This window comes from Parambassis ranga, unplaced genomic scaffold (genome assembly GCF_900634625.1).
Source record: "Parambassis ranga unplaced genomic scaffold, fParRan2.1 scaffold_47_arrow_ctg1, whole genome shotgun sequence".
NCBI classification, from domain to species: Eukaryota; Metazoa; Chordata; class Actinopteri; family Ambassidae; genus Parambassis; species Parambassis ranga.
In genome coordinates, this window is record NW_021144805.1 from 1 (window position 1) to 25,966 (window position 25,966).

The 25,966-nt window shown below is 45.2% G+C and overlaps 1 protein-coding gene across 1 annotated transcript; it reads left to right on the top strand.

The window, feature by feature from the left end:
• Positions 1-2,130: 2,130 nt before the first annotated feature.
• Positions 2,131-11,355, top strand: LOC114431143 (zinc finger protein 383-like). The gene is made up of 6 exons (XM_028398758.1): positions 2,131-2,384; positions 5,454-5,816; positions 6,568-6,602; positions 6,707-6,828; positions 11,130-11,223; positions 11,316-11,355. Exons 1-6 carry the CDS (start codon positions 2,357-2,359, stop codon positions 11,322-11,324), a joined length of 651 nt encoding a protein of 216 aa, XP_028254559.1. The 5' UTR covers positions 2,131-2,356; the 3' UTR covers positions 11,325-11,355.
• Positions 11,356-25,966: the final 14,611 nt, after the last annotated feature.

Genomic DNA, 25,966 nt, shown 5'->3' on the forward strand with positions numbered 1-25,966 from the left:
ACTGTCCATCAAGACGATGGACTTCTGTGTGTTCTGCACCTGAGAAGCTATTGCGCTTCTCCACATTCATCATGCCCACAATAAATTCCGACCAATCACAGCATGGTTGACGCACAGCCTTGAGAGAAAAAGTTCCCAGGCCATGTGTCCATGAGAGCTGCACAACGGGTTGTCCGAGAGAAAAATTACGTAATTTTGTGGGCGTGACATCGGCAGGGGGCAGGGAGTTCTCTGTTCTCGTGGAGTATGGAGCCAACTTTAGAATAGCTGCTGACGGCAGAAACGGCAGCAAACCTGAATATAATGACCTGATAATGTTCAGAGAGGTGGGCGCATACGTGCTTGTAGCATGATAATACATACATATACACACGGTCCTCCCACAGCAGCTCATGCTGCATGCGAACACACACACATGCACACACAGAGGCTTAGAAGCAGTGGTGGAGGAAGTACTGAATCTTGGTACTTAAGTAAAAGTACAAAAAAAGTACAATTACCAAGCATAATATGTACTTAAGTAAAAGTGGAAGTGCAACGTCAACAATCCTACTTAAGTAAAAGTCTTAAGTACTTTCTTTTAAATGTACTTAAAGTATTAAAAGTAAAAGTACTCACACACCGAATATATATTATTTATTTCCATTGCAAAGGATCAGAACAGGTTAAAATAATCAAAGAAATCATCTGAAAGGTAGGGTAGGTGATTTTGAAAACTCAGTGAGTCAGCCAGATTTCAAAAATAAACACACGCCCCCTTCTCTCGGAGCCCACCCTGAAGCCACGCCTCCCAATCACATTACCTGAAGATGAGCTGCGGTCTGTGACTTTGGCCATCATGCATGTACCTCTCTGGTGCGCAGAGCAAAGAGAATGACAACCAGCCAATACCACCACCCGGAAGGGATTGGCTGATGTTTTTAGCGTTTTATAGCTTCCACACATGATTCATATTCTTTATTTTAATGCGAAACTGCCGAACTAATTGATTGTAAATCGGATTGTAAAGAGAAGTTACACTAATTTAACAAAAAGTGCATCAGAATTAAATCTCCTACCCTACCTTTAAAATTAAAATTGACAATGTGTAGTTAATTTACATTTTCAGTACAGAAATCTTTTAAATGTACCCAGAACCAGCTATGGACAAGTCTTGTGTGTCATGAGGCAGGCTGTGGGCATCAAGTGAACAGAGAGGCTGCTAATAAAACACAGGCATTCAGCATTTTTACTGTGTAAGTATTCCTGCTGTAGATTAATGTTATGATTAATGGATGGACTTGACAGAAAGCAGCTAACTAGTTATAACTGAGCCAGTGCAGTGAGGCATTATAGAAACACAGCTTGCAGCATGACACCACCTTCATTCAGAGTCTGACCTTACATCAGTCCAGCAGTACACTCCAGCACAGCTGTATGAACACAACTATATTCATAAATGTGCTTGTAACTATAGACATTTTAAAATTTGTAGTGGAGTGGAAAGTACAGATAATAGCTGTAAAATGTAATGGAGTAAAAGTATAAAGTATGCACTATTATTTTACTTAAGTACAGTAACAAAGTATAAATACTTAGTTACTTTCCACCACTTAGAAGATGCTGCTGCCAGCAGAAACAGCACCGAACATAATCATGAAGTTCGTTTTTGGGACCAATTCCTCTGTTTTCTTTTCATTTTCAGCCGTAGCTTCCTAACAGGGACATGATGTGATGGTAAAAGGTGTGTTCATTTTTCACTTAAGCACTCCGAAGGGTTAAGAGCTGCTGTGGACTATAGATGTGGAGTTTGATTTAAAAACAGCCACAGTCAGTCACAACTTCTGAATAAATATCTAAATGAAGGCTCTAATATTACCAAAAAGTAAAACCAATTGTACAAACAAAGAGGGTTAAGTGTATCATTCGTTTTAGTATGAGAAGGTGCTGATCTGTTCAAAGGCTTGAAGCAGCTTGTAGGAGCAGCAAAATATCTACAAGGAAGTCTAACAAGTCCAGTTGTCCTGCTTCAAGCTTTTAAAAGGAAATGACCTGGATGAATCATTGAGGTTCAGGTTTTGACAAAGGAGCTACTATCATGGAGATCACATAAACTCTCTGTTTTCTTCTGTCCCTCTGACCTGCAGATCTCCCTCAACAACACAGTTGTCAAGTGGAGGATGTTCTGGCTGACCAGCAGCTCTGTAACCAGAAGAAGAACTCTATTCTGGACCAGGAGGAACCAGAACCTCCACAGGTTAAAGTGGAACAGCAGGAGGTCTGCACCAATCATGAAGGAGAGCAGCATGTACTGAAAGAGGAGACTGATCCCTCTTTAGTAACTGCTACTTATAATGGACCAGAACCAAACTATGACATGGTTCTCTCTTACAAAGCTACTCAAGGTAAAATGTCTCTAAAATGTCAAACTTGTAGAAAATCCTTTCTATATCAGTCAGAACTTAACATTAAAAGTGTTTTTTTTATCTTTGTCAGAACTTTTTATCTTTGTCAGAACTTGTCTCAGTGTGAACCTTCTCTCATCCATGAAGAGCACAGGGCGCCAATGGTGAATCTGCCAATCTTGGTGTTCTCTGGCAAAAGCCAATCCCCCTGCACAGTGTTGGGCTGTAAGCACAAGCCCCACTTGTGGATGCCAGACCCTCATACCACCCTCATGGAGTCTGTTTCTGACAGTTTGAACAGAAACATGCATGTTAGTGGCCTGCTGGAGGTCATGTTGCAGGGCTCTGGCAGTGCTCCTCTTGTTCCTCCTTGCACAAAGGAGGGAGCGGTCCTGCTGCTGGGTTGTTGTCCTCCTACGCCCCCCTCCACGTCTCCTGGTGTACTAGCCTGTCTCCAGGTATCTCCTCCATGCTCTGGACACTGTGCTGACAGACACAGCAAACCTTGTTGCCACAACTCTCATTGATGTGCCATCCTGCATGAGCTAGACTGCCTGAGCAACTGGTGTGGGTTGTAGACACCACCTCATGATACCTCTAGGGGTGAGAGCACTGACAAAATACAAAAGTGAGCAAAACGTCAGGCAGAAAGGATGAGAGCAGAGAAATGGTCTGTGGTCAGCACCTGCAGAACCTCTCCTTTATAGGGGTTGTCTTGATAATTGGCTCTCATTTCCACCTGTTTTCTGTTCCATTTGCACAACAGCAGCTGAAATTGATTCACAATCAGTGTTGCTTACTAAAGTCGGGCATACACTGTGCGTTTTTTGGTCCGATTTTGGCCCGAATTTTGAGTCGTATGATTTTTTTGGGTCCGGCCGAATTTCAGCTTTGTCGTGCGTCTTTAATCGGGCAGTGTACCGGAGGTCACGAGAGGCGATTAACGTTGCACGAACGGCATTTGGCTGATCGGTTGAATTTCTGACATGTTTGATATTTTTGTCGCCCCTCGTGAGAGTATCGTACAGTTTAAGCAGAGATACGGCCCGAAGGCTGTGTTTTTTCCCCCACTGCGCATGCGTTTGCCGGTCGACGTCACTGCGCCTACACGAAATTGTTTCAGATGATAACAAACATGGCGGCGCCCACATGGCATTGGACAGAATTTATGGAGGCTATATTTGATGAGCTGAGGCAGCAACACGCAGCACAGATTGTGACTGACTTAGATTTTTCCTGTGAAACAGCAACAGCTCCGGGTTAGACATGTTTAATTTCTGGTTCAATGTGATCACCTGAGCACCTGAATTCGCGTGTAGCGTGAGCAGTGATGTTTCAGCCGACCATTGCACCGTACAGTGTGAGCACATACATCATGAGCTTTGACTTGACATCGCATGCGTTTTATTCCTACTGTGTGAGTTGGTGTTAAACACAGACTTCCCCAAAATCACACATACACAGGTATTTGAAAAACGAAGACTTTCGTTTGTGCCTTTTATTTACACATAAACTGAGTTTTCGCCTCTGAAAACCAATCTTTCTAAAATCGCCGGCAGAAGTTTGAATGTGAACTGACAAAAATGGAGAAAAACTGAGTTTTTGTGGCACTTTTTGTGTAGGACGGCTGCCACAGTAGGCTGTAGTCTAGTCATGGAAGCAAACCGGGGAGCATTTGCATTTCTGTTGGTGTCGGCACTTTGTACGTGTTTGCATTTGATACAGCTCCGCTTACTGTGTAGAGGAGCAGAGACATGTTAGGTCTCCCGGTTCAGCAATTTTGGAACAACTTCTGACACAGAGAGCCAGACTGCGTCGATAAGGCTTCTGATTGGCTTGCAAGGCTTTCTCCTTCTGCCTACACTGCCACCCACTGGCTTGGCGTAGTCATGACGGCTCTTGGGAGCGTATTTATGCGGGTTAATGTAAACGGAAACTTTTTTTGAAAATGATGATGTGTACAATGTTGTTTTGGAAAACGGAGGGAAGGAAATATTCGTTTTTTAGAATACTCGGTTATGTGTAAATGGGGGAGTGTTCCCTTTTTTTCGAGCAGCGTATATTGGCATTGGCCAAAATCTGCGCCGATTTAAAGTCAGGCACACCCACAGACAGCTGTGAAGGACCCCAAGCCAAAAGTCTTGGAAGAATCAATAACAGTCCTGGGGGCGTCCTATGGCCATTTATTTACTATGTTGCTAGTATACTAAAGCTAAACATCTTCAAGGAACTCTAACAAGTCCAGTTGTCCTGCTTCAAGCTTTTAAAAGGAAACAACCTGGTTGAATCATTGAGGTTCAGTTTTTCACAAATGGGGTTGAGCACTGTGTTCGATACTAAGCTGTGCAACATGACAACAGTTTTATATTGTTTTGTAACTACTAGAGTATGGCAATTTGGCTTGTAACTTGTAAGCAATCTGTTAATAACAAATAAATGCACAAAATTAACATTTAAAACATGGTTCTAGTCAATGATCAATAAATTATGGTGTTAATTTTAAAAGTGTTGTACCCACTTATTATTAGTATGACATTTTAGCAGTAAACGAAGGGGAAAACATCCTGATGTCGGCACTAAAAATCAGCCAATCGGTCATAGGCTGACCCTGACCTCTAAACATTGGCATCGGTTACAGAAAAACCGATATCGGTCGATCTCTACTCAACAACATGAGTTCAGTCATGCAGTCGGGGGAAAAAAATCAGTCTGGACCAAATTGAACCGACTGTCATCCAATTCAAAGAAGAGATCAACTGTCAGGGTCTACTGCTTAACATTATCCTGACACCTGAGATAAACAGACAAACAAGCAATCCTGTGACTCATGTAGGATCCTAATTAGAGCTCTGTGCTACATTTGTTAGGCTCAATGATGAAAACTGTAAAAAAGATGGAGTTATTTTGCATGCAAAATTCACTGAAGCCTTAAAGGAAATACACAGTGTTTACCTGTGTGAGTTCACTAGTCATGACTTGTTTGCGCTGTGGAGGCTGCAATTGTTTTGAACTACAATGTGTTTTCTGATCCTCACATTCTCTGTTTTCTTGTTTCTTTTGATGCTCCAGCTCTCACGCAACAACACAATTGTAAGGAGGAAGAGCTGATTCTAGCTGATCAGCAGCTCTGTAATCAGGAGAGGAACTGCAACTGCAGCCTGGACTGGGAGGAACCAGAACCCCCACAGGTTAAAGAGGAACGGCAAGTTCTGTACAGCAGTGATGAGGGAGATCAGCAAGGACTGAATGAGGAGACTGAGCCCTCTATAGTAACTGCTGCTTATGAAAGTGACAATATTGAAGCAGAACTAAGCTGTGGTGTGGTTCTCTCTCACAACTCTCCTCCAGCAAAAGAATCTCTAAAATGTAAACCTTGTGGAAAATCCTTTTCATGTCAGTGGAAGCTTAAGAGACATAAAAGAATTCACACAGGTGAGAAACCGTTTTCTTGCAGTACATGTTTTTAGTGAAAAGTTGCCATGTCACCTGACTTGACTCGAATCAGGGTCAAGTTGCAAATTTGAGGACTTGAGACTTGCATGACTACTGATGAAAGCCAGGACTTTGACGTAGACTTGAAACAGAAGACTTGAAATGACTTGACTATTTAAAATGAAATATCTGCATTTTTTTATGTTAGATTACGTTAGGAGGAAGTACTTTGTCGCTCCTGGGGAAGCAAATTTTGGTTCCTGTTTCTCTCTTTAAGTCCGACATAGGGTGAAGATGCACTGGGTGTCAGGACTGTTTATGGGGATATTCGCAGTCACATTTTTCTAGATATTTACAATACATGGATATATTTCACGGCTGTACACACTGCACATGTTCTGTGAACACTAGTAAATAGTAGCACTATTGTCGCTGTTTATTGAACATCTGTCACTGAATAGCCATTGTTGTGTTACGTTAGCATACTGTACACATATTCAGCCTGTTGTTCTTTATTCTATTGTTATAATATAACTTGAAAAACTCTGTCGAAAAATGTGACTTATACCGGTATATGTTTCTTTCTTTTCCGTTACAAATTTTTTGGCTGGTGCGACCTATAGACCAGAAAATACGGTAAAAGTTGTAAAAGAGCATAGTAGAATGGAAAAAGGTTTTATTGTTTGAATATGCTCAGCTGTTTATCAACATTCTGACCACTTTTCTTCCTTAAATCCCTCTAAATCCACAGGTATCCCTGTTTGGAATTACCAGTTTGGAAAGATGGTAAGTAGAACTAGAGAATACTTTGTGATAATTTGCTGAGGATGCAGTGCCTTTTGATTACATTTTGATTAACAATTGGGTGTATTATTTTTAACTATCTGCAGGGTAAGAGAATATGCGGATTGTGTTTTCGGAGATACACCAACTTAAGTCAACACCTTAAAGTGTCCCACACTGTGCCTAATCAAGATGAGTTCAGACTTCTCTTGCAATATGGGAGTGCTCGGTAAGATTAAATAAAACATGTTATTCATGTTTATGCATAGATATACCTGATCACATACATCCACTATAATACACTGCTCAAAAAAATAAAGGGGACACTAGGTCTGGGGAATGGTCAGGCCAGTCCATAGCATCAATGCCTTCATCATGCAGGAACTGCTGACACACCTGCAGAACCTCTCCTTTATAGGGCTGTCTTGATAATTGCCTCTCATTTCCACCTGTTGTCTGTTCCATTTGCACAACAGAAAGGTTCTTTCTTATGAGCTGTGTGCTGCTCATGGTTTCCTTATCTTAAAGGGTAGCCACTGTTACTCTTAAGGCAGTTCAGGCTCTGCACTTTACTTGCACTTCACATGCATCATAAGAGACCCATTGTGAACAAATCCACTGTTCCACATCCTGTTTCAAACAAGTCAGGCTTTAATGACAGACATCCTCTGATTTACCACCAGATTTAGTCACATGGTTCTGAAGACATGGCTGAGCAAAAGTTATCAATAGATCGATGTTACACCGTGTGGGCGGGGCATCGCCACAAAGGTGACCCTTGGCCATCATAGAGAAAGCTGGTGTTTCTTGATTTAATGATCCTATCTCCCTCTTACTCTATCATGACATCAGCCCCTGTGCACCTATTCATATCCCCTTATCGTCATATGCGGGCGTGGCCACATGGCTCAGCAGCGCCCCCTAGAATGAGATCTGAGTCCCCGTTTGACCTACAGCCATGAAAATCGGTACGCATATGTATCACCTCTAGATGACAAAAAAAAGTCTCTTGGAGGTATCCTCTAAAACGGCCCCCATTTGGAAAAAAACACGCTGTTTTGCATTTTTCACTCCCTGCACTTTTGCAAACTCCTCCTACGGAATTTGTCCAATCCAGCTGAAAATTGGTCTGGTTACTCTTAAAGCATTAGGGACCAAAAGTTATCAAAAACGCAGCACTGCCACGAATTTGACCCTTTGCCAACACACAGGAAATAGATGTTTTTGTGGCTTTATCTCCCACATAAGTTAGTTAAAGTGAGACGCCAGCGCAGAGGGAAGAGAGCTGGTGCGCCTCCGCAGACGTGGGACGTGCACACCATTACCTGAGATTTTTCTCTCTAACGTCCGCTCACTTGGCAACAAAATGGACGAGCTGACACTGTTGATGAGAAGGAACAGGGACTTTTCTTCGTCTTGTGCTTTGTGCTTCATGGAGACCTGGCTTTGTGAACAGATACCGGACTGTGCGCTGCAGCTGGAGGGATTCCAACTCCTCCGAGCGGATCGCCACAGGGAACTCTCTGGTAAAACCAAAGGTGGAGGTGTCTGTTTCTATATCAACTGTGGTTGGTGTACTGATGTGACTGTGATCTCCCAGCACTGCTCTCCTGCTCTGGAATACTTATTCATTCATTGTAAGCCATTTTACTCTCCACGTGAGTTGGCTTCTGGCCGCTGTTTACATCTCACCCGGTGCGGATGTGCACAAGGCTCAGCGTGCACTTGCGGATCAGATCCTGTGTTTGGAGCAAACATATCCGGACTCCTTAATTATTGTCCTTGGTGACTTTAATAAAGGAAATCTGAGCAAAGAACTCCCAAAATACAAACAGCTGATTAAATGCCCGACCAGAGAGGAAAACACACTGGATCACTGTTATACCACAGTAAGCGAGGCTTATCGCGCAGTGCCCCGTGCTGCTCTTGGACTATCTGACCACGTGATGGTCCATCTGATTCCTGCATACAGACAGAGGCTGAAGCTCTCCAAACCTGTGGTGAGGACATCTAAAAAGTGGACCAGCCAGGCTGTGGAGGACTGGGAGGTGTTCAGGGCTGCCACTGATAGTCTTGATGTATACAGACACTGTGACGTCATATATTCAGTACTGTGAGGACAGTATTGTGCCAACTCGCACCAGAGTGAGTTATAACAATGACAAACCCTGGTTCACAGCTAAACTCAGACAGCTAAGGCTAGAGAAGGAGGCTGCTTTCAGAAGTGGGGACAGAGACTGCTACAAACAGGCCAAGTACAGGTTTAGCAAGGAGGTGAGAAGTGCTAAATCACTGTCCTCTGAGAAAATCCAGCAGCAGTTCTCTGCTAACGACTGAGTGGGGGGCTTTGGGCTTTTAGTTGGTGATCTGCCTCAGTCCTTTCCACGCAGAGGCAGATCACCAACTAAAAGCCCAAAGCCCCCTGCAATTAGCCAACAGTCTGAATGAGTTCTACTGCCGCTTTGATGGACTATCATCCAGCCCTGACACCTCTCCATACCCCATCAACACGGACATCCACATCAAAGACACCTCATCAGAGTCCTCCTTGCCGCCCAGCTGCCCTCTCAATCCTGGAGGAGGATGTTAACAGGCTGTTCAGGAGACTGAACCCCCGCAAGGCTCCTGGACCTGATGGTGTGTCCCCCTCCTCCCTAAGACACTGTGCAGACGAGCTGACTCCAGTGTTCACAGACATCTTTAACACCTCTCTGGAGTCATGCCATGTGCCAGCCTGCTTCAAATCCTCCACCATTGTTCCAGTTCCCAAGAAGCCAAGGATCACTGGTCTTAATGACTACAGACCTGTGGCACTGACGTCTTTAGTCATGAAGTCCTTTGAGCGCCTGGTACCTCAAGACCATCACAGCCCCCCTCCTGGACCCCCTGCAGTTCGCCTACAGAGCTAACAGATCTGTAGACGATGCTGTCAACCTGGCCCTTCACTACATCCTGCAGCATCTGGACTCCCTGGGAACCTATGCTAGGATCCTGTTTGTGGACTTCAGCTCTGCTTTCAACACAATCCGCCCAGCTCTCCTCCAAGACAAGCTGTCCCTGCTGCATGTTCCAGACTCCATCTGCCGGTGGATCACTGACTTCCTGACAGACAGGAGACAGCATGTGAGGCTGGGGATGAATGTCTCGAACACAAAGGACCATCAGCACCGGTACCCCCCAAGGCTGTGTACTTTCCCCTCTGCTCTTCTCCCTGTACACCAACTGCTGCACCTCCAGCTGCCAGTCTGTCAAGCTGATTAAGTTTGCTGACAACACCACCCTCATTGGACTCATCTCAGACGGGGATGAGTCTGCCTACAGGAGGGAGGTGGACCGTCTGGTGTCCTGGTGTGCTGACAACAACCTGGAGCTGAATGCCCAGAAGACAGTGGAGATGACTCTAGACTTTCGAAAAGTGCCAGCTCCATCACCCCCCCCCCCCCTCACCCTGACAGACACCCCATCTCCACAGTGGACTCTTTCCACTTCCTGGATACCACCATCACCCAGGACCTCAAGTGGGAGCTCACCATCAGCTCCCTCATCAAAAAGGCCCAGCAGAGGATGTTCTTCCTGCGGCAGCTGAGGAAACTCAAGGTGCCAGCCAGGATGATGGTTCAGTTCTACGTGGCCATCATTGAGTCCATCCTCACCTCCTCCATCACAGTGTGGTACGCTGGGGCCACTGCCAGGGACAAGCACAGACTGCAGCGTGTTGTGCGCTCTGCTGAGAAGGTGATCGGCTACAGCCTGCCATCTATCCAAGACCTGTATGTCTCCGGGACTCTGAGGCACAGGTCGGATCACAGCTGACCCTTCCCACCCTGGACAGACTCTTTGAGCCACTCCCTTCAGGCAGGAGGTTATGGTCCATTCGGACCAGAACCTCACGCCACAAGAACAGCTTCTTCCCCTCTGCTGTTGGACTGTTGAACTGTAATTAATGCACTGCTCTGCACTGTCACTTCACAAGGTCACTTTAGTACCACTTCCACTTGTTCATATAAGGGTCTATGTTTGCCAGTACAACCGCCACTCATTTTATGTTCTGTTCATTGTCTGTTATGCCATGTCAATTTAGCCTTTAGTTTATTTACCTTAATTTTATCTTAGTTCTATCTGATTTCATGTTAATTATTATATGTTCGTATGTATGCACCAATCACTAAGGCAAATTCCTAGTAATGTGAATCCCCTTCACTTACATGGCAATAAACACGATTCTGATTCTGATTCTACTTCATCCTATGTGGATGAAACTTTACAGTCATGCTGAACATCTGACTGCACGCATTGATATGCTCATAAGCTACAGTCACTGCGCCACCTACTGGATGGGGGACTGTCTTTTGTATATGTGTGTTTTGGTGTACTCTTCTGCCCTGCAGACCACAGCTCGTGTCGATACCAGGAGAGAGAGGATGTGGGACGATAGGGGGCAGCGGCTGCGAGTCCCACAGATTGCAAGGAGTGCAAGGGCCCGTCATCGCTGCTTGCAGCTTTAATATGAATTTGTTTTTCCCACCACAGAACCCCCGAGAAACTGGACTGCCAAATATGTGGCAAGAACAAGCTTACCCGCCTCGATAAGCACTTACAGGAGTCACATAAACTATCAGCAGATGTAAGTATATTAAGTTAGTTTTGATTTATCAAAAACATGTGTAAGATCTGTAGTAAATCCAGTGTTTGTACATTTGACTTGTGTGATATAAGGATATTTAATGGTGACAGGAACGAGAAACAATCATGAGGCAGGCCAAGAGAGTCGTAGTCAAAAAGTTGGCGGCACTGCGGGAGTCACACCCTGAAATGCCAGTGGTATCAATGTTGGACCTCCTAGCTGGTGATGAAGGTACATGATACAATATGGTACAGACACAGATGCCATAGTACAAGGGCCCATTCAGTGCTTGCAGCTAATTTTTTTTATGGCTTTCATGTAGCATAAGTTATATACAGAAATTTGGAACCGTGGGTTATACGTTCCAGTTTTATATCTATTTTATCACATTGCAGATGATGACTGTCGTCTCTTGATGAGGAATTTCCCATGGACTGTAATAATGAGGAAAATGGTAAGGTTCAAGAGGGATCAAGATTTAAAGAGGTTGAAAAGGTTGCGACGAACCATGGCTTAATCCCCAGTGATCTTCAGTCCAGTGGAATCAATCCCAACAACAAATGTTCCACCCCGCCGCCTGGTCAAAAAAGTGTAAGAAGTAATGAAGATGCATTCTCCTCTAGGGAACCCCCTGAACGAATGCCAGAAGTCTTCCACAGCATCACTCATGAAGGTTCCAGGTGATGGTGAGGAACCGGTCTCTGGACATGACCTTCTTGAGGATTAGCCAGGTGAAAGATGTTGTTGGCACACCAGAATGCCCATGAACAGTGAGATGCCAACAGTGATAACATTCAGCCTGTTAGCTCAGTCCACTTCCCAGCAGCAATATTTTTTGCTGCATTTCTGTTTGAATTGGCACATATTTTTTTGACAGCAGCTCAGCCAAAGTACATACCAACAGCTGTGTTCACATACTGTGTTAGAGGTGGCTGCACACCTAGTCTGGTTCAGTTTTCCAGCCACCTAAATCACCAGGGAGTACCTCTGACCTTTCAGTTGAATATGTTCCTTACTTTTCTCTGACTCAAAATAAAAAACTATAATAAAAAAAAAAAAACATTTCATAAATATACTTACATGTCATGGGCCGGATCTAGCCCATTGATGAAATCAGCTTCATCTCAACTGTCTGTGCGACAACTTCGTCCGTCTGGCGTAGTAATTAGCTTGAAAGCCTCTTGCCAGGTGCACCACCATTCGGCACGGTGGTGGTTTTGTGGAGCCATAGGTGTGTGAGAGTGTGGTGTCTGGTGTATGTTAGCTGCGTGTTTTCCCCCGGAAAAACAACGTCCCAGAAGGATGACGTCATAGTTTGTTTCAAGATTCAAGAAGTTTATGTCAAATGCACAGCACTTTACAGTTACACTCATAGACATATATATATAGATGCCGCATTGAACTATGCAATCTCACGTCAACACCACCGCCATCTTGCAACTGGCAAAAAGTGGAGCGACAGGACAAGATGTCACAGTCATGTTCTGCATGGAATTTAACTGTTTTACATCACAAACGAGATCCACTGGCATAACTTGTCACAGGTAAGATTGGAAATGTATTTACGTATGATTGTATTTTCCTTTATAAAGTCATTTTCAATCCAATCCAACTTTATTTATAGCACTTTAAAAACAACAAGGTCGTCCAAAGTGTTGTACACAGCCTAACAAGGTTAGATTAAATCACTATGAAATAAATATAAACTTGATAAAACACAGGAATATAAAACAGTACAATAAAAACATCAGGAGTAAGAACAATAAAGCAAAAGTCAACTCAAACTGAAAAACCATAAAAAAATCAATTTGTCGAAGGTGTTCCACAGTTTAGGACCCGCGACAGCGAAGGAACGGTCCCCCCTGAGTTTTCGCTGTGTTTAGGGGACGACCAAGAGAGACTGGTCAGCTGACCTGAGAGAGCGAGCAGGGCAGTAGAGCTGAAGCATGTCAGATGTACTGAGGGGCGAGACCGTGAAGGGATTAAAAACAAATAGTAGAATTTTAAAATCGATACGAACGCGAATCGGGAGCCAGTGTAATGGCTTTAAAATCGGAGTAGCCTAATGTGCTCTCGTTTCTTAGTTCATTTGTGGCCATTACTGTTAATTCTCCGGTATAATACCGTGAATCCCCGCGCTGAATTCCCAGCTGTGAAACCAGTCTCAAAACAACCAAGAAATCTTTCATATGTTACTAAATTGGACCGAAACAAAAACTGTGATTGTTGTTATTTGTATTATTTGCAAACTTTATCATACTATGTAGGCTTCCAAAGGATAGAAATCTGAGAAAGCGATGGGAAGACCAGAGGATTTTGGAAAAGGTCAGATAGTAAGGATCAGAACCGGAACTGTTCCTTCAGTCTTAAATTTCCCAGCTCATCTCCACAAGGTCGGTGTTTATGCTGTCAGGATGCTAACATTCAGTGCCACACCATACTGAAAAAGTGTTTTCTCTTCTGAATGAGAAGGAATCATTTTAATTTCTATTTTATATCCTTGGCTTTAGCTTGTGTCTACCAGGACAACACAGACCTCAAAGAAGGCACAGGAGACCCTGTCACCGGACTGCTCCCACAACCTGATCTCACAGAAATACGTGACATACACACGGACTGTTAACACTGAATTACGTGGCACCGACACGAACAGTAGTGAAATTACGTGCAGGCACCACGGAAAACTGTCTCCATAGAAAGTCAATGCGGGGCATTTTCGTAGGGACACCACGGACATCCTATAGAAATGAATTATTATTACACGAACTATCTGCTGCTTGAAGGCTGCTTCCTCAGCCGGACTATATGGAAAACATGATTCTTTTCGATACCATATGCAGTTAGCTAAAGAGTGCACGTTCTCTGTTTTTAAATGAAAGAAAATGACGATCTAAATGGAAAGACTACACAGTCAATCAAACGTGCCGATTTGATTACAGTCATGTCGCTCTGACAATTCACGCATTTCTCTAAGCGATTTGGCCATTAAAAATGATTTTCTCCGTAGTTGTCCTTCAAAAAAAACGTAACTCAAAATAAGAACTAATCAAATCAAATTGCGGTAACAAAACCGTATCTCTCCTCCTGACTTCTCCTACACACACCTCGCCCCACCTATCTGCAGGTTGATTGCCAGGGGGGAGCGATCCATTCATTCTACACAATAAGTACATTTTATCTATAAAAATAATTCAAATCATAATCTATTCAGTAGCAACATAAATTCTGATTGTAAACATATTTAAGTAAATTCAAAATTAATCTGGCTCCAACATTCCAGCCTCTAATTGTTACAGCTACAGCAAGACAATTACTTAAATTATTTTATAAGGAGCCATAACGATAATCAAATTATCATTTTCTAGATTATAACAGAAGTCTTTCATACATAATCTATTTCATTTTAAATTAAACATCGGAGTCCAATCTTATCATGTCAGTCAGTCCACTGCCTCCATAAGCAAGCACAGTTTGCTTATGGGCCTCTGAAGTACAGTAGTTCTGTTTTTTACCAAAACGCTTCTGACAAATCCTTTGGCATCAGGAAAGGTCTTCACAACACGGCCCATGAGCCATGAATTTCTTGGTGCTGTGTCGTTGGCAATGATGACAAGGTCGTCAGGATGAAGGTTCCGTCTTTCATGATGCCATTTGCTTCTTTGCTGCATCATAGGAAGATATTCCTTTATCCACCTCTTCCAGACAAGGTTAGCCAGGGCTCGTCTCCATCTTCTCCTGGAAAAAAGTTTCCTGGTTTCAGGCATCTTTTTATGTGGAATTCACTTAGCTGATTTAGTTCTCTCAACCATTTCTGCCAGGGCTTTGCATTTTCTTCTGGGATTATTTCATCCCATCCCAACGTGGATTTGCAAAGTTCTTGCATGATTTATTTAGCCTTGAGTACAAATGGTGCTAGGAAACCTAATGGATCATAAACTGAACTTACTATGGACAGGATTCCCCTCTTGGTTGCAGGTCGGTTTTTGATAGCCGCTTTAAAGGTGAAAGTATCATTCTTGATGTTCCACTGCATTCCAAGTGCACGTTCAACTGGACCTTCCTCTTTAATTTGCTCCTTATCTAGATCCAGTTCTTTTACCTGTATTGCTCTATGACACTCAAGGATGGAGTCCCTAACCCACTTTGATAACCCTCCCGTGGGCCTGGTACGGGTTCCAGAGGCCTGAGGTGATCCGTCCCGACCTAACTCCTCCTCCCTCTCCCCTAGCCCTCGCGGGTCAGAGGGGAGAGGAGAGAGATAGAGAAAGAGAGGGGAGGCGCATCCTCCTTCTCCCTCGGGGTCTGTCTGTGTGAGCAGAGAGAGAGAGGGGAGGACTAGGCCCGCCCGCCCTCCTTCTCCCTGTGTGTGTGTGTGCGTGTGTTGGGAGAGCGGAGAGAAAAAGAGGGGAGGACGCAGGTCCTCCTCCTCCTTGTGTGTGTGTGTGTGTGCGTGTGCGTGCGTGTGTTGGAGAGCGGAGAGAGGAAGAGAGGGCGGGGAGAGGATAGAGACTGAGCCCGTCCCCCACCCTCTCCGTAGGGAAGGACCCCGGGCCCTGCGCGCAACAAGGCCCTCTCCCTCGGGGTCAGGAGGACAAGGCCTGCGCCCTGCCTGAGCGCTCTCCCTCTCCCTCTCCCTCTCACTCTCACTCTCCCATTGCCCCGGCGGCTCAGAGAGACCCCGGCCTCTCTGGAGAGAGAAAGAGAGGTTGAGGATGAGGCCTGAGCGCTCTCCTCTCTTCTCACTCTCACTCTCACTCTCCCCCTAGCCCAAGCCCTAGGTCCAACCCCGGCCTCTGGAGAGAGAAAGAGAGGTTGAGGACGAGGCCTGAGCGCTCTCCTTCTCACTCTCACTCTCACTCTCACTCTCCCCCTAACCCTAGCCCTAGCCCTCACGGGTCAGAGAGACCCCGGCCTCTCTGGAGAGAGAAAAGAGAGGGGAGGACGACGAGGCCTGAGCGCTCCTTCTCCTTCTCACTCTCACTCTCACTCTCCCATAGCCCCGGCGGGTCAGAGAGATCCCGGCCTCTCTGGAGAGAGAAAAGAGAGGTTGAGGATGAGGCCTGAGCGCTCTCCTTCTCCTTCTCACTCTCACTCTCACCTCTCCCCCTAGCCCAAGCCCTAGGTCCAACCCCGGCCTCTCTGGAGAGAGGAAAGAGAGGTGAGGACGAAGCCTGAGCGCTCTCCCTCTCACTCTCACTCTCACTCTCACTCTCCCCCTAGCCCTAGCCCTCGCGGGGTCAGAGAGACCCCGGCCTCTCTGGAGAGAGAAAAGGAGGGGAGGACGATGAGGCCTGAGCGCTCTCCTTCTCCTTCTCACTCTCACTCTCACTCTCCCCCTAGCCCTAGCGGGTCAGAGAGACCCCCCTCTCTGGAGAGAGAAAAAGAGAGGTTGAGGACGAGGCCTGAGCGCTCTCCCTCTCCCCTAACACCCCCACCCCCCCGGGGGTCGGCTGCACCCCGCGTCCTTGCTGAGTGCTCCTGAGAAACAGCGCCCCCGCGTGGAACCCGCGGGTATATGGTGTCCGAAAGGGGACTGGGAAATGGGTTTTCGCCTGCAGGGGGAACTGTGGTCGCGGGCCCGGGGAAGAGGGCACTGTGGTCGGGGGCCCGGGGAAGAGGGGAGGGTGATTTTTAAAATGCCCCCCGTCTCCGTCCTCAGTGTCTGCGAGCTTGGATTTTCCCTTGGAGGACAGCGGTAGGGTTGTTCAGCTCAAATTGAGCTTCTCTCGCTGAGATGCACTTTTGGACACACCAAGATATTTAGTTGTTTTTCAGCTCATTTTAGCAATATTATGTCTGAATTGAGCTGTTTTCATCATATTAGACTGAATTCAGCTGTTTTCATCATATTTAGTGTACATTCACTCAGTTGCAGCTGATTTTAAGTGTTCTGACCTGTATTCACTCAAATGCACAAATTGAGCTTCTCTCGCTGAGATAATACACTTTTGGACACACCAACATATTTAGGTTGTTTTTTCAGCTCATTTTAACAATATTATGTCTGAATTGATTTATTATCATCATATTATGACTGAATTGAACTGTTTTCATCATATTTAGTGTACATTCACTCAGTTGTAGGTGATTTTTTTTCAGTGTTCTGACCTGTATTCAGCTCAAATGCACAAATTGAGCTTCTCTCGCTGAGATAATGCACTTTTGGACACGACCAACCTATTTAGTTGTTTTTCAACTCATAGCAATATTATGTCTGAATTTAGCTTTTATCATCATATTTAGACTTAATTGACTGTTTTTCAATCATATGTAGTGTACATTCACTCAGTTGCAGCGGATTTTTTCAGTGTTCTTTCCTGTATTCAGCTCAAATGCACAAATTGAGCTTCTCTCGCTGAGATAATGCACTTTTGGACACACAAACCTATTTCATTGTTTTCAGCTCATTTTAACAATATTATGACTGAATTGAGCTGTATTCATCATATTTAGTGTACATTCACTCAGTTGCTGCTGATTTTTCAGTGTTCTGACCTGTATTCAACTCAAATGCACAAAATGAGCTTCTCTCGCTGAGATAATACACTTTTGGACACACCAACATATTTAGTTGTTTTTCAGCTCATTTTAGCAATATTATGTCTGAATTGATTTATTATCATCATATTATGACTGAGTTGAGCTGTTTTCATCATATTTAGTGTACATTCACTCAGTTGCAGCTGATTTTTCAGTGTTCTGACCTGTATTCAGCTCAAATGCACAAATTGAGCTTGTCTCGCTGAGATAATGTACTTTTGGACACACCAACATATTTAGTTGTTTTTCAGCTCATTTTAGCAATATTATGTGTGAATTGATTATTATCATCATATTATGACTGAATTGAGCTGTTTTCATCATATTTAGTGTACATTCACTCAGTTGTAGGTGATTTTTTTCAGGTGTTCTGACCTGTATTCAGCTCAAGGCTATTCAGCTAGGGCTAGGGCTAGGGGGAGAGTGAGAGTGAGAAGGAGAGGGAGAGGGAGAGCGCTCAGGCCTCGTCCTCAACCTCTCTTTTTCTCTCTCCAGAGAGGCCGGGGCCTCTCTGACCCGCGAGGGCTAGGCTAGGGGGGAGAGTGAGAAGGAGAGGGAGAAGGAGAGGGAGAGAGAGAGGGAGAAGGAGAAGGAAAAGGAGAGGGAGAGGGAGAGCGCTCAGGCCTCATCCTCAACCTCGTCTTTTCTCTCTCCAAGAGGCCGGGGTCTCTCTGACCCGCGAGGGCTAGGGCTAGGGCTAGGGGGAGAGTGAGAGTGAGAGTGAGAAGGAGAAGGAGAGAGTGAGAGCGCTCAGGCCGTCGTCGTCCTCCCCTCTCTTTTCTCTCTCTCTCTCTCTCTCCTGAGAGGCCGGGGTCGACCTACGTACCCCCCATGACCGCAGTAGAAACACTCACCTGGTCTCCGTTGCTCCCTCTCAGCCGGGACAGCCGGCTACACCCAGCTGCATGGGCTCTCACCCCGTGAAGCAGCTGGCTGGCATCTAGACACAGGTGTGACACATGAGGGAGGATCAGTTAATCACCGGGAGGAGGAGGGAGATACACAAGGAGGGGGAAGTCAAGACACCTGAAACGAGAGGAGAGTCAGTGATACAGAACTTAACAGGAAATACCAAAATAAACAGGAAGTAACACAAAACCAAATTCAACACAAAAGCCTGGCTCAAAACTGAAACCCTGACAGTCTGACAGCAGCAGGAAGGAAAAACCTTCTGTATCTCTCCTTCACACACCGAGGGTGGAGCCGTCGCCACTGAGCTGCTCTCAGAGCTTACAGGGTGTCCTGCAGGGGGTGGGACTCACCCGCATTGGATTTCAGTTTTGGCCAGGACCTCCTGTCACCCACCTCCTGCACCGAGCAGCCCAGGACAGAGCTGGACTTCCTGATGACCCTGTCCAGCTTCTTCTCCTCTCCCTCTCAGTGATGCTGCTGTTCCAGCAGACCACAACGTACAGGATGACTGATGCCACCACAGAGTCATAAAAGGTCTTCAGGAGTGGCCCCTTTCACATCCAAAAGACCGCAGTCTCCTCAGCAGGTAGAGCCTGCTCTGGCCCTTCCTGTACAGTGCTTCTGTGTTGTGAGTCCAGTCCAGTTTGTTGTTGAGGTGAACACCCAGGTGTTGTCTGCGAAAGTCCACCACCATCTCCTTGGTTTTCCCTGCATTGATCAGGAGGTGGTTTTGCTGACACCAGTCCACAAAGTTCTGCGTCAGTCCTCTGTACTCCGCGTCGTTGTCGTCACTGATGAGACCAACAATTACAGTGTCATCAGAGAACTTCTGCAGCACACAGCCGTCAGTGTTGCATCTGAAGTCCGACGTGTAGAGGGTGAAGAGGAAGGGGGCCAGGACAGGTCCCCTGAGGGGCACCCGTGCTACAGGGGAGCAGGTCAGACACACAGTTCTGGGCTCTCCACAACTGCGGTCGGTTTGTGAGGTAGTCCTGATCACTCTGATGTCACTGATGTCACACTCAGTTTGTTCCTTCAGGATCGCCAGCTGGGATGTGTTGAAAGCACTGGAAAAAATCAAAGAAAGTGATTCTCACAGTGCTGCCGGGCTTCTCCAGGTGAGAAAGAGCTCGGTGGAGGACAGCATCCTCCACTCTAACATTAGGCCTGTAGGCAAACTGCAGTGGATCCATACAGAAGCCCGCTGTGGAGCGGAGGTGTCTCAGGACCAGTCTCTCCAGTGTCTTCATGAGGGTAGGATGTCAGAGCCACTGTCTGTAGCTGCTGAGGTCTTTAAGGGTGGTGTTTTAGGCACTGGTACCACACAGGAGGTCTTCCAGAGCTGTGGTACCACCCCCAGCTTGAGGCTCAGATTGAAGACGTGCTCCATAACTCCACACAGCTGGGTCTGCACAGGACTTAAGGAGCCTGGAGCTATGTGGGTGATACTCATACACCGCACTGATGGTGATCTGTCTCACTCACTCTCACATTGAACACACAGTTTGGCCAAAGACATCTGTGGACAAACAAACTGGGCCCAGTGGGACCACTGGGTCATAGGTCTCTGGGGCGACTTCCTGTCAGTGCAGCGTTTGGTGCAAAGGAAGCCAACGCTCTTATTTCTTCTTTCACAACCTGAACAGCTAGTAATGCCTGGACTTAAAGGGGAGGTAGTAAAGTTAAGAAATCAGTCGCATTGAGGCTGGCTCACCTTACTGTAAAGCTGGACTGTTCTGGAGGCTGGTGGCTTTAGAGGACGGCACAATCACATCTTTCATCCCTGATGACTTAGCCTGGGAGGACAGCAGCTCACCTGGCAGGAAATAAAAGGCAGATGGAGAGTAAAGTTCAGGAGAAAATTCCAGTGGGGGGACTCCAAAAAACTGCATCAACATTTATTTTATTAAACTGAATCACATGCTCATGATCAGTGATCATCCACTATATCCATGTTTAACTGCTCTCTTAGGTTTTCCATGTATGAGGAGCTGATAGGCAGGCTCTGTGTTAGGCAGTCCATGTCCAACATTGGTGCTTTCCATTAGGTCTTGATCATCCGCAGACATGTGTGTGGCCACAGGTGAGCGTGACAGTGTGTCTGCTGTCCAGAGCGACTTACCAGGAGCATGCACAATGGTGTATGTGTAACGCATCAACCTCATCTTGAAACGCTGAATTCCTGGGCGGCAGAAGGTCTAGAGCTTGGGCTCCCAACAAGCTCAGGAGAGGTTTGTGATTGGTTTCACCAGGCAGAAGGACCTACCTATAAGGTAGTCTTTAAATCTTTCACAGGCCCAGGTGAGCCCTAAAGCCTCCTTCTCCACCTGTGGCATAGAGTTGCTCTGTAGCAGTGAGCGACCGTGATGGCATATGCCACAGGCCTCCATTCTTCCCCCCATCTCTGAAGAAGAACGCTTCCCAAGCCATATGATGAGGGCATCTGCTGACACTTTGGTGTCCTTGTTTGGGTCATACATGGCCAGTGTAGGAGGTGAAGACAGTGCCATCCTTCAACACTTTGAATGGCAGTTGCTTGTTCCACGCCCCAGACCCAGGAATTCTTCTTTGACAGAAGGTCTCGTAGTGGCTTATCCTTGTCTGCTAACTGTGGAATGAATCTCCCTAACTGACTCACTATTCCCAAAAAAAAAACTTCTCAGTCGCCTCACAGTGGTGGGCTCCTTCATGTCTGTGTCTTTCTTAGCCTTCCTTAGTCTTCCTTAGTCTTTCTCGGGGTCAGGCTGTATGCCCTCAGATGTGAGAATATGGCCCAAAAAGACCACCTTGGGCCCTTGGACAGCTCACACTTGTCCACATTAAGTGTAATGCCCGTGTTTTCCAGCCTTCTCAGCACAGTATGAAGTCTGTTGTCATGTTGCTCTTGATCCTTTCCCACACCAACAAATCAGCAATGTGGCAGATCACACCCTCTAGCCCCTCGAGAACCTCTGCCATCCAACACTGGAAATGCTCAGAGGCTGAGGCAATGCCAAAAGGCAGGCGGTTAAAGGTCGAACGTGGTGTACTTTGCTTGACTCTTGTGTGAGGGGAATCTGCCAGAAGCCCATATTTGCTAAATAATTTGGCAACACCCAGTGTTCCAAGGCTTTGCGCCACTGATGGCAGAATATATTTTTCATGACAAAACACAGCAGCGGCACACCAGTCGGTAGGCTCCTCCATGCGGCTGATGACGCCTAAAGCTTCCATACGCCAGAGCTCCTCTCTGACCTTGTCCACCAGCGTAGAGGGATCCTTCTGGGAGTCTTCACGGAAACAGGCACAGCCCCCTTGTTTAAGCTTAATGGCATAAGGGCTGCTGGACTACTCCCAGGCCGCTGCATAGGCTGGGGTAGCTTCAGCATACATTGACCGATTTCAGCCATTCAACTATCAAAATGTTCATCTCACATTATTCGGGTCAACTTTAAGTTTTTCTCAAAAAAAATTATAATTTTTAAATATTAAGCAATTTCGATGTCATTTTTAACATAGGAGTCTATGAGAGAGCCCTTCAATGAGGGTCATCTGTCAAATGTATCTCCTCCTACAAATTTCAACCTACAGACTCCATTTTAGTCTTAAAACGCTCATTAGATGCTGCTCTATCAAACTTGTATTCAGCATTTTCTAATTCTGAATTGTTTCCGCACACCAGGCTCTCAAAGTTGGAGTGCTCTGCTGTTACCATGGTGACAGGCTGACACACAGAGGCATACAAAGCCCTGAATTGCTCTGATTCTCCAGCAATTCAGAGCATCAGCCTTCAAAGCAATGCTTCAGCTGCAGCAATCAAACTTGCATTTTCTTCATGACATGCCCTTTTTCAAGTTATCATTTAGTATAGGGTTGTATCAAATGTAATGTTGTATTAAGTAGTTTTGATGAGCTGTTTACTACTCGCATTCTTGAAAAAATATTTATTTTACTTAAAAAAATGTAAATAGAGACTATTTACTAAAACACATGTAAATATTTGAAATGAAATGCATTTTTTCAGCATATTTCATGTCATTACTAATGTTGTCAGGTGATACAACTAATAACCGTCATGTGGTGCAACCAATTTAAACTAATAAATAATAGCTTAAAGTGACCAAATGGTTTCTAAATGTAATCTGTGTACTTATTTTACTGAATATATGAATTTGTGTATTTTTTTAAATATTTTTTCTGTCTTTAAATACAAAATTGGATGCTAACGATAGTTAAAACCTGACCTACAAAAGGGAAAAATCTTAAATTATTGTATAAACAAAACAAAACTACCAAATACCTAGTGTACACACCCTAATGGATACTTGCCAAAGATTTATCTTGAAATAAATATTTGGAATATATATATATATATATATATATATATATATATATATATATGGTTGCGCCACCTGACATTTCTTGCTTGTGACATTGAAAAAAACTGTTAAAATATGAGTTAAAACAGTTAGAAAGGTTATTTAATAAATGAGATTTGTTTAAACACATTATTCTGGACTCAAAAATATGCATTACATTATTTAAAAAAATACTTTTAAAATAGCCTTTTAGAAGCTTGATTTGTCAATGACCCAAACATTAGCGTGCTAACAAATGCTAACTAGCTTGCTTGCTAACTTTGCTACTAAGCAGCTAGCTAAAAAAACATGTTGCTTGGTTTCAAAACTGTAGCAGGAGACGAGAAAAATGCATTTTTTAAACAACATCCGAAACCTACCTCACAGTCATATACTTCGGGCTCAACAGTTGGTTTCTTCAACGAGCAAGAAGCATCTTTTTTATTATTATTAGTGAAAACGAGACCTTATCTTCAGAGCAGACCATCAGCACTGAGCACCCGGTGAGAACTCACACACACTTTGAGCTAGTTTGGCCTTCGTAAGAGCTAAATAACAACATACTGAAAATGGCCGTTCATATAATATATTTATTGGTGTTTGTGTGTAAAATTGTTCGCTAAGGTAGCAGTAAGTTAAAATGCCCACAGCCTCTTATTAAGGGAGGCTGAAGATAAGTTTTCTATTACTGTGTGTCACAGACACAGACAGTCCATCTTTCTCCGGACGACTTCAGGGACGTCAGTAAGACATGGACCTCATGGAAGAGCTTGAGCATGTTGTGCGGGGACTGGAGTGGGCTTGAGGTGGACCCAACTTTGGACGAGGACTTGCATGACATCCTCTACTCATCCCCTCCTTTTCTTCCTCCTGCTGCATCCTGTGTCCACCCTGTGTTTGAGCAGCAACCTCCATCAGCTGGATACCAGCACTGTCAGGCAGGGACAGCTAGCCAGGGACAGGTAAGACACTGAGCACAGATCAGGGATTTATGTCATCAAAAGTTTATCCAGAAAGATGCTGGCTGCTAAAGGCCAGAAGACAGGACAGATTCAATCAAGTAACTCTGTTCTGTGAAGTATGCTGACTGTTCACAGTGCTCACATGTTATATGTTGATCTTTGAAATGAGGGTGTGTATTACAGCTTCCCTCTCTCTCTCTCTACACCACCTGCAGGATCTGTATGACATGTCTGTGTGTGACACAGCAGCAGCGGTGGCTTATGCTTCTCCTGCGACACCAGTAAGACCCTGTTTAACCACACACTCAGCTCATGTGTGAATGACAGACAGATGTCAGCAGCACAACATGTCTAATCACCTGTTCTCTGTGCATCTGCAGGCTGAGAGTGACCAGTGGATAAATCCATCTCATACCTTACAGGGGGACTTTTATGAGCTGCTGGGTGTCTCACCTAATTCTCCAACCGTAAGCTAACTGCACACATTCTTGATCGATGATCACACACCCACAGAGGCATGTGATTATTTACACAGTTTCATTTTATAAAAAGAGGGTAAATCCCCCCTGGTGGACAGATAACAGCAGCACAACATGTCTAATCACATTCTGTGTTCTCTCCCCAGTTTAACGGACCAGTTGACATCGCCGCCCCATATTCTGTCATCGAACCGTGAGTAATTCATACAAACCTAACAGAGCTTCTGCTATATGCGCTGCCTTCTAATCTCAGAGTCTGTTCATATAGGAGCAGACAGGTGGCCTATGAGCAGGTGGCTCCACCACACACTGTTTCTTCTTCTCTCACCAGCACATCAAACTTAAGTTTATCATTATTTGGGTGTAATTCACCTAAACAGATAAGATAAGATAAAACTTTATTAATCCCAAAGGAAATTCTTGTGCCTGAGGTATCAAGTTACATTAAATGCAGTTAGTACAGAGTATAAGGAGTTTCCTCAGTATCCTCCTCTCCGTCACCTTCACCACAGACTCCAGCTCCACTCCCAGTACCGAGCCAGCCTTCCTGATGAGATTGTTGAGTGTGTTGGTGTCGGCCGTCTTCATCCTGCTGCCCCAGCACACTACAGCATAGAAGATGACGCTGGAGACCTCCGAGTGGTAAAACAAAACAGCTGCCAAAGATAGATTCTTGTGTCCTCATTGTGGTATATTTGTCTTTCTTTTTAGAAAGAGAAGGCCTGAGGAGGAAGAGGATGGCCAAGGATGGGCGACCATATGTAAAGAAACATTACATGACCTCCTATACCCATCCCCTCCTCCTCTTCCTCCTGCTGCATGCTATGCCCAACCTCAGGGACAAGTTTGTTGTGTGTTAGAGCAGCAAACTCCACCACCTGCTGCTCCCGTCTGCTTGCAGCCAGGATACCAGCACTGTCAGGCAGGGACAGCTAGCCAGGGACAGGTAAGACACTGAGCACAGATCAGGGATTTAGGTCATCAAAACTTTATCCAGAAACTATGCTGGCTGCTAAAGACCGGAAGACAGGACAGATTCAATCAAGTAACTCTGTTCTGTGAAGTATGCTGACTGTTCACACTGCTCACATGTTATATGTTGATCTTTGAAATGAGTGTGTGTATTACAGCTTCCCTCTCTCTCTCTACACCACCTGCAGGATCTGTATGACATGTCTGTGTATGACACAGCAGCAGCGGCGGCTTATGCTCCTCCTGCGACACCAGTATGACCCTGTTTAACCACACACTCAGCTCATGTGTGAATGACAGACAGATGTCAGCAGCACAACATGTCTAATCACGATCTGTGTTCTTTCCCCAGTTTAACGGACCAGTTGACATCGCCGTCCCGTATTTTGTCATCGAACCGTGAGTAAATCATACAAATCTAACAGCTTCTGCTATCTGCGTTGCCTTCTAATCTCAGAGTCTGTTCATATAGGAGCAGACAGGTGGCCTATGAGCTGGTGGCTCCACCACACACTTCTCCTCTCACCAGCAAATCAAAGTA

Coding starts and splice junctions, on each gene's coding strand:
- LOC114431143 (XM_028398758.1), top strand. CDS start 2,357: ATGGTTCTCTCTTACAAAGCTACTCAAG. Junction 6,603..6,706: donor ATTACCAGTTTGGAAAGATG/GTAAGTAGAACT, acceptor AACTATCTGCAG/GGTAAGAGAATATGCGGATT. Junction 6,829..11,129: donor TTGCAATATGGGAGTGCTCG/GTAAGATTAAAT, acceptor TTCCCACCACAG/AACCCCCGAGAAACTGGACT.